At 45.2% G+C, this 11612-nt stretch overlaps 2 protein-coding genes across 3 annotated transcripts; both read left to right on the top strand.

The window, feature by feature from the left end:
- The first annotated feature begins 593 nt into the window (after nt 1-593).
- Nucleotides 594-4593, top strand: LOC125738734 (E3 ubiquitin-protein ligase TRIM35-like). Its single transcript, XM_049007978.1, has 6 exons — nt 594-1310; nt 1749-1844; nt 2124-2354; nt 3017-3039; nt 3135-3253; nt 3672-4593. The coding sequence occupies exons 1-6, from the start codon at nt 885-887 to the stop codon at nt 4232-4234; spliced, it is 1458 nt and encodes a 485-aa protein (XP_048863935.1). The 5' UTR covers nt 594-884; the 3' UTR covers nt 4235-4593.
- Nucleotides 4594-4737: 144 nt separating this feature from the next.
- On the top strand, nt 4738-11263 carry LOC125738733 (protein mono-ADP-ribosyltransferase TIPARP-like). 2 transcript variants are annotated; one of them, XM_049007976.1, is made up of 7 exons: nt 4738-4869; nt 5451-5553; nt 5958-6748; nt 8034-8202; nt 8399-8586; nt 8752-9018; nt 9613-11263. In XM_049007976.1, the coding sequence occupies exons 3-7, from the start codon at nt 5988-5990 to the stop codon at nt 10064-10066; spliced, it is 1839 nt and encodes a 612-aa protein (XP_048863933.1). In that variant the 5' UTR covers nt 4738-4869; nt 5451-5553; nt 5958-5987; the 3' UTR covers nt 10067-11263. The 2 variants fall into 2 exon arrangements, with proteins under 2 accessions (XP_048863933.1, XP_048863934.1); XM_049007977.1 differs by lacking the exon at nt 4738-4869 and adding an exon at nt 5088-5315.
- Nucleotides 11264-11612: the final 349 nt, after the last annotated feature.

Genomic DNA, 11612 nt, shown 5'->3' with positions numbered 1-11612 from the left:
TAAAAAACCTCTATGCATTACCTCAGTGTTCCTGTAGCCATCCAGCAGGATGTCAGTAATTTTTTGAGAAGCAGGAAAAAATCTTCTTTTTTACTGTTATATTTCATTTGAATATATTGTAATGAGCAAATTTACACAAACCAACAAGATAAATAGCTTTAAACGTTTTCTTTGACTGCCTAAGACTCCTGAACAGCACTATAGATAAAAGGTTAGTACTTTCAAATAACTTATATTAAAGCATTCATTAAATGGAAAAAACTGAAATGTGTAAATTGAATTATCGCGTGTTGAACTGATGAATGCAAATACATCAGACGTCGTTCCTGTAGCCTTGTCATAACACTAGTGATTCATGTGTTGCACTAACACAGCCGCACCTCTGCAGCAAGGAAACAGTTAATCATGAATGACACCACAGTTAGGTATTATTATGTAACGTCACTACTTTCTATTGTATGGTATAACTTATTGGTCCAAGGGGGGTTGGGGGAGGGAGGGACTTACTTGAAAAAGGACTTGCGTCCCACCAGGCCTGTTTGCAACCAGGGAGTGTCATTTTAAGGTCACGAGGTTAACTTCCTGTTCCCTAAAGTAAATTTCAAACATTTGCATTTGTGGGTGTGTCTGTAAAGAGTTAAACAGGCCTTTCAGAGTCCCACCCATTCTAACAAGAAGCAGGAAAACAACGAGAGTTCAGCATTCGTTCCCTGGTATCTCCTGTACTGTAGTTGTTGTTTTTGTTTTTGTGTAGTTTCCTTTGTCAAATTAGTGCAAACAGACAACAAAAAAAAAAAACAGAAACCCAGGGATTGAAGCCAAATTTTGCAAACCGGTTTCAAAGGACCTTTGATCCCTGACAGAGACGTCGGCCACGGAGAGGAATGACCACCCCGTTCACTCTGCTAGAGAGCGAGCTGAGTTGCTCCATATGCTTCAGCATCTTCAGGGAGCCCGTGGTGCTGAGATGCTGCCACAGTTTCTGCAGGGCCTGCCTGGAGAACTACTGGGGGCATTGTGACCCCAGTGCACGGCAGTGCCCTCTCTGCCGTCGCGTGGCTCCCCTGACGGAGGAGCCGGTGCTCAACCTGACCTTGAAGAACCTCTGCGACAGCTACCTCCAGAAAGGTGAAGGACAGGGCAGCAGCCGGGAGGGGCTTGGAAGGGACCCGCAGTGTTCCCTGCATGGGGAGCCCTTCAAGCTCTTCTGCCTGGAGGACAAAGTACCAATCTGTGTGGTGTGTCAAAGCTCAAAGGCACACAAGAACCACGAGTGTAGCCCCATAGGAGAAGCTGTCCTGGAATGCAAGGTGAGACTGTAAAACTCATATGCAGAGGCACAGCGGGAACAACACAAACCTGCTCATCCGGCAAGGCAGCGTTTTTGGTCTTTACCTCGGATGACAACAATGGAGCTTTCGTCACTTGGGGAAAATCTGTTATAGGCACTATGAGAGTAAAACAAATATTAATCCAACGACTTGATCGGCAAAACAATTTCTTCTCAATTCTCAGCATGAAAAATATAAATTTGATTGCCCCAAATATGTATTGTTTTCTTGAATACAGTGAAAGCTTTTACTGTTGCCAAACCTTATATTTTTGGCTTAATGTGTATTTCATTCTTTCTCAGTTGTGCCAAAGTGGGTATGGTGTAAGTGTGGTGTAACCAGTACAGACTTGCTGTCTGTACTATGTGGGGCTATACGTAACAATCTCAATCTTCGGATTGTGCTGTTTCTGTTCAGGAGGTGCTTCGGGCAGCCCTCGGGGCCTTGCGAGGAAAGTGGGAGGCTTCCGAGAAAGTGAAACAGACCTTTGAAGAAGAAGTAGTACACACAATGGTAACAGTGAACTTGTAAAGACCAGACACACATAGATTCGCAGAATGAGGAAAATAACCCATTAAGGACATTAAAAGCTTGAATTCACTCTCACCTTGCCATAATCCTCAAGGCAAATACATTCTAACCTGTGCCTCTGATGACCGAGACTCAGCCTCTCTTAATATGGGCCAGAAAAATATCGGACCTTCATCATCCAGCTACCTCACCACCCTAAAAGAGAAACCCATTGCTGGTGTCCCGGGACGAGCAGCCTGATACCCCCTTGTCCTGTTTCAGAACCAGGTCCTGCACACGGAAACATTGATTAGAGCGGAGTTTGAGAAGCTCCACGCTTTCCTGCAAGCCGAGGAGGCGGCGAGGATGGCCGTCCTGAAGAAGGAGGGCAAGGCGAAGGCGCGGAACTTGAACAACCAGATCAAGGAGATGACAAGAAGCATGTTATCCCTCTCCCACTCCATCACTGTCATAGAGGAAGAGCTGAGAGCGGATGATCTAACTATTCTACAGGTGAATACCTTATTATTGTTATCTATCCACCCATCCAATATCTGTACCCACTTATCCTATTCAGCGTCGCAGGGGGTCCGGAGCCTATCTCAGAGGCTACGGGCAGAAGGCAGGGAACGACCCAAGACAAGGCACCAACCCATTACAGGGCACACGCACACACACCATACACTCACACAGGTACACATGTGGGGCAATTTGGTAACTCCAGTTAGCCTCAGCTTGTTTTTACTGTAGACTGTGGGGGGGAAACTGCAGTACCCAGAGGAAACCTCACGATGACACAGGAGAACATGCAAACTCCACACACATGAAGCCATGGCAGAGACTCGAACCCTGATCCCAACGGTGTGACGTGACAGTGCTAACCACCGCACCACCATGCCACAGCATTGTCATTATTGTTGCTGTTGATTTGAATAGGACTGGCATCGGTGCCTTACAATGGGTTGGCATTCCAGCCTGAGTTATTCCCTGCCTTGCGGGCATAGCTTCTGCACTCTGACGCTGCGCAGGGCAACTGGATATGGAAAATGGATGGATGTTTGGATGGATGGATGCCACCAGCACCCTTGTAATGGCATCTCAGTCCTTTTCACATTCCCTGTTGATGAGCATAAGCTACACAGATTTCCTAACCTACAACATTTCTTGTCTCTCAGAATTACAAGACAACAGAGAAAAGGTACACAGACTCCATGCCTTACTCTTATTTTTCTATGCATTGTAAGTGATGGATCTGAGCTTTTACCAGACCTGATCCACTCTTTATGGACACAGTACGCAGTGTACAACCCAAGAACCAGTGGTGTTATCTGGAGCACTTGTCAACGTGGCCTCCCACCTGGACTCCCTGAAGTACCGAGTTTGGAAGAAGATGCTGGGGACTGTGCAGTACCGTGAGTGCTGGGGGTCCAGCTTCAGATAGGGGGAATTGGCTGGATGTGGAGAATAAGGCTACATTGTTCTGGGTCATCTGACCTAGAGATTCCCCTAACAGAGAACACTACAGATGGCTTCCAAGTGTTCAGGTCAGGTTAAGGCTCACGGCAAATCTGAGTCAGATGACATTTTGCAATTTTCAGGCACGAGTAGGTCTGTATGTACTTCTGGATATATCACATGCTGTGGTGTATTTTAACACTTGGACTGGGGTTGAATTTAATGGACTAGATTGCATTGGAATACATTAGGCTGGATTGGAATGCACTAGAATGGATTGGAGTGGAATAAATGTGCTACAGTCAATGAAAGGTAGCATTTTGCATGTGTCTGGAGTAAATGACATGTAGCTGCTCTCTGTCTCCGTCTGTTCAGACCCGGTGATCCTTGACCCCAACAGCGCAGCACCATGGCTTGTGCTCTCCAAAGACCTGACCAGCGTGTGTAAGGGGAACGAACGGCAACGGCTTCCCAACAATCCGGAGCGATTCAGCCTGGACGCGGCCGTGCTGGGAGCGTGCAGCTTCCGCTCCGGCGAGCACTGGTGGGACGTCGAGGTCGGCGACAGCTCGACGTGGGTTGTGGGAGTGGCCAAGGAGTCGGCCAGCAGGAAGGAGAAGCAGTCCTCCATCTTCAAGAACGGGTACCTGACTGTGTACTACTACAAGAACATGTACTTTGCGGGGACCTCACCCCCCACGCGACTCGTCCTGACGAAGAAACCCTGCGTGGTTCGAGTGCAGCTGAACTGCGACAGGGGGCGGGTCGTCTTCTCAGACCCCAGCGACAACACGCTCATCTACACGTTCAAGCACACGCTTACTGAGGAAGTATTCCCCTACCTGTGGGTGGGCTGTAAGGAACATCCTCTACGACTACTGCCTGTCTCAGTGTCCATAACACAAGGACAAGTGTCCAGTGCAAGAAGCTGGTTTTGAACCTTCATTGTGCATCGTTCCCTTAAACATGAAAACGAATGATATTCTCTAAACCACATTTCATTAGCAAATCTAACATTGTATTTAGGATTTCTACTCTTTGCACATCTCTGCTGTTATTTTCATTTTAAATTTATACTGTGTGTGTCTATCATAATTAACAAACCAATATGTAACAAAAAACTGCTTTTACTGTAAACATTTAAACATATGATTCTGATTTTAAAGTGTCACTCATACAGTGGAAATACCAGTTTAGTTTTGACTGTATAATACCATCTGAACAGGACGCAAACGGATTGTTAAATTTCAACACCTCATCCTTTAATAAATATTAAAAGTTGTAAAATTAAATAAAATATTTAAATCTGTGCAAATAAATGACAGTTGTGGCATCACACACACAGGAAAAAATAATTATGGTCATGTGATTTAAAATAAATGAACGTCACATTCATTGGTGTCAACAGGTAACTGGATTAGTACCTGTATTTCCCAAAGTCACGTGTGAAACATAATAAAACAAAACAGATGGCAACTTGGCAAGAGATCAAAAATTACACCACAAGCAGCGGGAGAGGCACCAGAACGACAGGGAAAACGAAACAGCGTGAAAACCCGGCAAGACTTTCTTGGTAATTATTAATGTAAATTATGGAATGAATGCGAGCGTTTCTGACTATTAAGTGTAATGCTAGATAATGAAGGCGAAAGCACAACTTCGAAATCACGCGTCTGAACTTTGACACTTGGCTGCAATGATAATTGTAGTTCTTCCTTTATGAATGATAAAAACGCACAGTGGCGCTTTATGTATTATAAAATTAAAATTTCCCCCCGCAGAACAGCATGTTTATTACGCACATTGTCATTAGTCGAAGGTTGAGGTGGTTGTTACGTGCTTTCGTAAAATGTAAGCAACATCTCATCAGTAAAATGAAATGTAGGAACATCCACGTAACAGAACCGGATTTCCCGTCGCTTGCAGAGCGAGCGAAGATGACACATCATAATCGGAGTATAACTACATACAGTTTGTTATAACTACTTTCTGACACAACAAAGACACGGTACCTTTATGGTAAGCAAACTGAAAGCAAAAGCGGAAGACGTATGCTGCCAAGGACAATCGTGGCATAAGAACAGCAGAAACAGTTTAACAGGATAATCCTAAGGATCGTTTTTTATTTCTGGTACATTTTTGCTTTATTAACAGAACTTAAGTTAATGACGCTGTCGGAATCGGAGCTGTTGATGCTGCTGTCGCCGGCGATAGTGTTGTTTTTCTTCTCGATGCACAAGCAGAAGGAATAAAACAGGTAGCTACATTTTAGCAATTACTTTAAACTAACTTAACACGCAGTTTTACTGCTTACTTATGTTATTTTTTTGGTTCGCAACTTCTCGATCTTACTGAGTTATTCTGTATAACGTTTGAAAGTTGATGTTAGTTTTTTTTTAAAATAATTCAGAATAAGTGTAGCGGCCAGGGGAATTCTTATGTGATGAGATAAAAAAAAAAAAAAAAACCCAGTGACTCACGCACAGGCTTGCAATGCAAATATTACATTTAGCCGTTTAGATCGATAGATAGAAGCTGTTGTATGTGCATGTATATTTATTATACACATGTATATAATTTATTTGTATATGTCACATATGTACACCTTCATCTGACATATTTTGAGGTGACTGTGTAAGATTTCTCTTTGATTCTCTGCAGTCTCCCCCCGACTCTCTTTAAACCAAAACAATGGCTGGCGAGGTGCCCTTGAAAAAGAGAAAGGTGGAGACTCAGTGTACCAACCAGGAAGGGCTGGCCAAGCCCATGGTGATCACCGTCTTCAGCACCAGCCAGCTGGTGCTGCATATTCCGGCACAGACCAACACCAGCCTGCCCGTGTGGCAGCTAATCCACACGGGCCAGGTGGAGGTGGAATGGAGTGAGGCACCGTACAACATCAACATCCGCATCACCCCGCTTTATCCTCAGGCTGGATCCCAGACTCTCTCCAAAACTTCAGCTACAGACCAACTGGTACCGGTCCATCAGGTGCCAAAGCTCTTCACCCTGCCGCCAGTGTCAGCCGAACCTCAGCCCCAGTCTGTGGTGCCACCCAAGTTTCAAAATGTGGCCATATTACCAGCTCAGACTGTCACCCTGTTTCGCTCTTTGGATGGAAGCCATTTACAGCCAATCCCCCCACCCGTACCCTCTGTCGAGCACATAGACCCAACCTCCTACCTGTCTCAACCCCTGCCCAGGACGGAGTGGGTCCAGCAGGCGTACTTCCACACCCGTCCCCGGGAAAACATAGACATCTGCGACAACTTCCTCTTGGGCTACTGTCCGCGCCGGTCCGAGTGCCCGCTGCACCACACCCCTTACCCCTTCCACTGGCAGATCCGGCGCCAGGACACCCACCAGTGGATCAGCACCTCGCACTCGGCCCAGCTCAGTCTGGAGCGGCTGTACTCCAACAAGGAGAGGGAGAGCGTCAAGCTGAAGGAGGAGTGAGTACGGCGTGTTTACCTGAACCAAGCCGTCAAACGTGGGAGAAGAGGGTCGTGGCAGTTCGTTTTATAAGGGGGCTAATAAGGGGAATGGTACTGGGTTCAGGTCCCACCACCACCCTGATGAGCAAGACTGGACTTACGCATTCACTAACCTGGGCTGAAGGCCAGGGCCCTTCCTTAGTAAGGAAGATGGATGGATGGATGTATGGATGTATAAGGGGAATAAGGTATCCAAGCGAACCCCAAACAGTCTATAGAAATGGAGTGAAGGAATAGTGCAATTATTCTGTATATCACAATGAACAGTAAGAATCATAATCGAAAGTACATTTGCATTGATTTATTTCACAAATACTTCTGTCCAAAGCCACGTAAGAAGTACACTATCAACAATCAAGAGTTAAATAATTGACTCTTCATAGTAGTTACTTCAATTATTTTTTCATGAATAGAACATCCATCCATCCATCCATCCATTGTCCAAACTGCTTATCCTTCTGGGTCACGAGAAGTCTGGAGCCTACGGGCACCGAGACTTAGCCTTTTTGGCCTGTGGGGGGAAACCCCACAACGACATGGGGAGAACATGTGAACTCCGCACACACGTGACCCAGGCGGAGACTCGAACCCGGATCGCGGAGGTGTGAGGCAACAGTGCTAACCACTGCACCACCATGCCGCCCCACGAATCGTACAGTAAATCTAGAATTTCTGTATTTAGAAACATAGCAAGATTCTGTGAAAGATGAATAGGAGTAACACTTAAGAGGATTTACAGAACTAGTTTGGAAAATGCATGAGTCTAGTATGAAAAATTTAGTGCAATGAAGTATTTGCAAAGTAGGTCTCATATTTTGTATTGTACGTCAGGTGAGGTTCATAGTCTCAGAAAACAGTGAGCAGAGTATGATTGATACAGACAAGGGGGGTCTGTTCTTTATCACTTGGGCTGTTTGTTTATGACCGAATTAGAAATTCACACAGAAGCCCCTTCCTCGCTAATTCATACACGCCAACATTTAGGGTAATTCCCTTAGTTGCCAGAATACATTGTGTTTTAGCTGTAGCTGTTTTAGGGGCCATTTAAGGACACGGACCTTTTTCAGGTCACGGAAGGGGTCACAGATTCTCAGCTGAATTTCAGCAGAAAAAAAAACAAATCTTGTTAAAATCCAGTCATATGTAGTGTGTAAACAAGCGGCAAAGATCAGTGCACGCCTCAGCGGTGGAGCTCAGTACTGTTCCGGTTCATCGTACATACCGAGTTTTGTTGACTTTGCAGGACAGAAGAATTCACCCTGAATTTTGACACAATGCATATAGAAGATTCAGATAAGTATGATTTAGCCAGAAGGCTCTCCAACACCAGCGACCCATTGAAGAATCCGCACTTTCCCACAGAGTGGAACATGTACTGGTGGGATAACTGCCGCTGGGAATGTTACAAGAAAGTAAGCTGTTTACGTAGCCGTCTGTTTGTGACATCCAACCTCAGATTCTCATAAATAATACCTCTCTTTTTTTTTTTTTAAAGTAATCCCCCAAAGTACTGGTTCCATCTCACCTGAACGTCTGCTCTTGTTTGGGCCGTCGTGGAAGGGAGGTTAATGGTGGAATCATTTTTGACTGTTGCCGTGTGATTTACAGGACATAACAAAAGAGCTGGTGACCAGAATGAGAGCAGGAGAGACCTGTTGCAGGTTCTTTATTGGGAAGCAGCAGTACGAGGTGGATTTTAAATACCTTACCCAGGAGAACCTCACCACCGGCTTTATACGCAGAGTTCGATGCCGTCCTACTTTCCGTTCTCCCTTGTCCATCAAATCAAACCTCAGGTATTGGATTTACCTTCGTTTAATGTTCTCATTTTTTGGTTTGACTAATGGATGACCAATAGAGAACAATTATGTCTTGAGATAACTGTTCTGCTTAGTACAATGTTCTCAATAGCATCTATCAGCCTTCGTAGGTGTCTCACATGCTCTTCAAATTATCTTCAGAACTGTCATCCTGAGTGAGGCCCCAGATTCCAGTTGTCAGAACTACCCGAGCTTTAGTGTGGACCCTATGAAAATGTTCACCAGCTGGTACCCGCCTGTGTGGACTTCAACCCATGACCAGGATGTCAGCCTGGTAGAGGTACCCTTTGGGACAGAGGCCTATCACCAAGTCCACAGGCAGTTTCACAGAACTATGTCTGAGACTAAAATGGAGATCATCAGCATAGAACAAGTCCAGAATGTCTTTCAGTGGGACAAATACCGCAGGTGAGTTGAAGTCTCAGTTAATCCCGTTTGGCTAAGAAGATGTTGTTTGAAAGAATAGTGAGAAAAACATCAGTCAATGTGTTAGTTTGGATGAAAGTATCTGCTCTGAAAAGATATGCAAATGAGGATGGTCTTGGGGCACTGTTGCCTCACACCTTTGGGACCCGGGTTCAAGTCTCCTGCAGGATTCCATGTGTGTGGTGTTTGCATGTTCTCCTTGTGTTGTTGTGGGGTTTCCTCTGGGTGCTCTGGTTTTTCCCCCACAATCCACAAACATGCTGAGGCTGATAGGAGTCACCATATTGCCCGCAGGTGTGCCTGTGTGAGTGAATGGTGTGAGTGTGCCCTACGGTGGGTTGGTGCGCCATACTGGGTTATCCCTGCCTTGCACCTGTAGCCTCTTGGATAGGTTCCAGATTCCCCATGACCCTGAAATAGGACAAGTGGTTATAGAAAATGGATGGATGGAGGGAGGATTGTCTTAGGCTACGTGTCATAAGAAGACCTGCATTGTGATCGGCTTGGGAGCACTAGCAGCCCAAAAGTAAATGCTAAAAATGTTACCAGTTACTACTAATGCTGCCCTCCATCCAGGCAGAAGCAGCACATGCACGACCGCAGGCTGGACCAAGGAGGAACCCTGGAGATGCACCTCTTCCATGGCACCACCGAGGATGCTGCCAAAGACATCTGCTGGAACAACTTTGACCCACGCGTCTCTGGAAAAAACGGAGTGGTGTATGGTCATGGGAGCTACTTCGCCCGGGATGCCAGTTACTCTAATGACTATGCAAGGGCGCCCTCTTCTGGGGGTTTACAGCACATGTTCCTGGCCAAGGTTCTAGTGGGCAACATGAGCCTGGGAAAACGGAAGTACTATCGCCCGCCCCAACTGAAAACCAGTATGAGCAAGTATGAGTCGTACAACACGTGTGTCAACCATTTGGACAATCCCTCCATCTTTGTGGTATTTGACAGCTGCCAGTGCTACCCTTACTACCTCATAAAGTACAGGGCACTGTCTGAGGTTGTCGACGTGTTCAAGTGAGACTAGCGTCAAACATTCCATAAAAGAGTAAATCAGCCATGGCACTGGGTGAACAGCACAATTTACGTCTGCAACAAACTGATTCAAAGACAAATGCAGTAGCATTCCTGCAGAGTAATTGACTTGTAATGGGCTGAGTGGACCGCTAAGCCTTGGCAAAGACTGTGTTCTCTGGTGCCACCTATAGGCCATTTGCAATATTACAATTTTACTGCTAGGCGCTAGTTTTTGTTATTTAGTAGTATTCCGATGGACAGTACAAGCAGAGGAGGATATGGGCCATAAATTATACTGGAAAAAAGGAAAGCATTGCTGTAAAGGAACACTGTGGCCTCATTACCTTAATGGGCCAAACCTAAGAAGTATAGTAGCAGCCATCAGTAGTGTTAACGGTTGTTTTCAGTGCCCACTATGTATTTCTCAGAACTGCAAAGTCACTGACAAATGAGATACTGTTACAAAATTAGCTGACTTGATTTTAGCACTGCTCCTTGTAGTCACTGTACAGTGCTGTAGCAGTGGGTCCCCATTTTACAAAAGCTTAAAATGCACAATTTTAAAAGAACGCGGCATCATTTTATGTAAATCACACGGCGTGCCGTGAGTCACAAATCAGTTATGCCGTTTTTCATTTTTCAGTGAGCAGAAATGTTTGAAATATGTAACATTCTAAATAGGCAAACGTTGCATTCTGGAAGCGTGTGTGAAGTGAGAACCGTGTGCAATTCACTGCTACTGTTTAGCTTTGATAAATAATATCACACTGAAACGTTACTGGACCAGCCGTTCTTTTATAGCCTCCTGCCTGCTGCCACTGAGGGCAGGGTAACGGCTGCTTGTGGGTCTGGCTCGTGCCTTTTCAGATGAGCGTATTACTTTCAAGCCTCTGTATGTTTTTGTCTGTATGTCACCTGAGTGAAGGGGAAACAGCTGACGCCCAGCTGTACGTGCATATGGAGGAGAGTGACTGTCAGCTGTACTGTACATCAACTTAAACAGCATCCATCCAAGGAGTAAAATCAAGAGGAATCAGGTTTCTGAAGTCACTCCCCTTCGAGATAAAATCATTGTCGGTTTTATACAGCCCAAGAGCACCAGTGGAATATTTATATCTCTTTTTTTGATATGAAAAAAAAAACCCTCCATCTTTGAGGGTATTTATGCAGAGAATATGCAAATAAAACGAGCTGGCGCTGACAGATATAGACCGAGTGTTAACTCATATTGCCAAACTACTCGTATGGAGAAATCAGTCCATTCGTTCATCCATCCCTTATGTGGTACAGCCATGTTGTTGAAACCTGACACATTTCTCAAGTCATTATACCTTTAGAGTCACCATAAACAGGATGACCCGGTAGTTATTGGTCGTTATACGATCGTTACGTTAAGGTGTCTGCTTGCAGTCCAAAAATACCCTGACAGTGAACTCAGTACCATGAACCCTAGAGAAAGTCCAGCCGGAATAGATGATGATGTACAGAATTGATTTCCTTATTTAGGATAATGCTGCGACTTGCGATTTCAGCATCCAAGTAGGGGGGGA

Source organism: Brienomyrus brachyistius, chromosome 3 (assembly GCF_023856365.1).
Source record: "Brienomyrus brachyistius isolate T26 chromosome 3, BBRACH_0.4, whole genome shotgun sequence".
Taxonomy (NCBI): domain Eukaryota; kingdom Metazoa; phylum Chordata; class Actinopteri; order Osteoglossiformes; family Mormyridae; genus Brienomyrus; species Brienomyrus brachyistius.
This window is presented reverse-complemented; position numbering and strand designations above follow the sequence as displayed.

Coding starts and splice junctions, on each gene's coding strand:
- LOC125738734 (XM_049007978.1), top strand. CDS start 885: ATGACCACCCCGTTCACTCTGCTAGAGAGCGAGCTGAGTTGCTCCATA. Junction 1,845..2,123: donor AAGAAGTAGTACACACAATG/GTAACAGTGAAC, acceptor GTCCTGTTTCAG/AACCAGGTCCTGCACACGGA. Junction 3,254..3,671: donor GCTGGGGACTGTGCAGTACC/GTGAGTGCTGGG, acceptor CCGTCTGTTCAG/ACCCGGTGATCCTTGACCCC.
- LOC125738733 (XM_049007976.1), top strand. CDS start 5,988: ATGGCTGGCGAGGTGCCCTTGAAAAAGAGAAAGGTGGAGACTCAGTGT. Junction 8,203..8,398: donor GCTGGGAATGTTACAAGAAA/GTAAGCTGTTTA, acceptor TGTGATTTACAG/GACATAACAAAAGAGCTGGT. Junction 8,587..8,751: donor TCCATCAAATCAAACCTCAG/GTATTGGATTTA, acceptor AATTATCTTCAG/AACTGTCATCCTGAGTGAGG.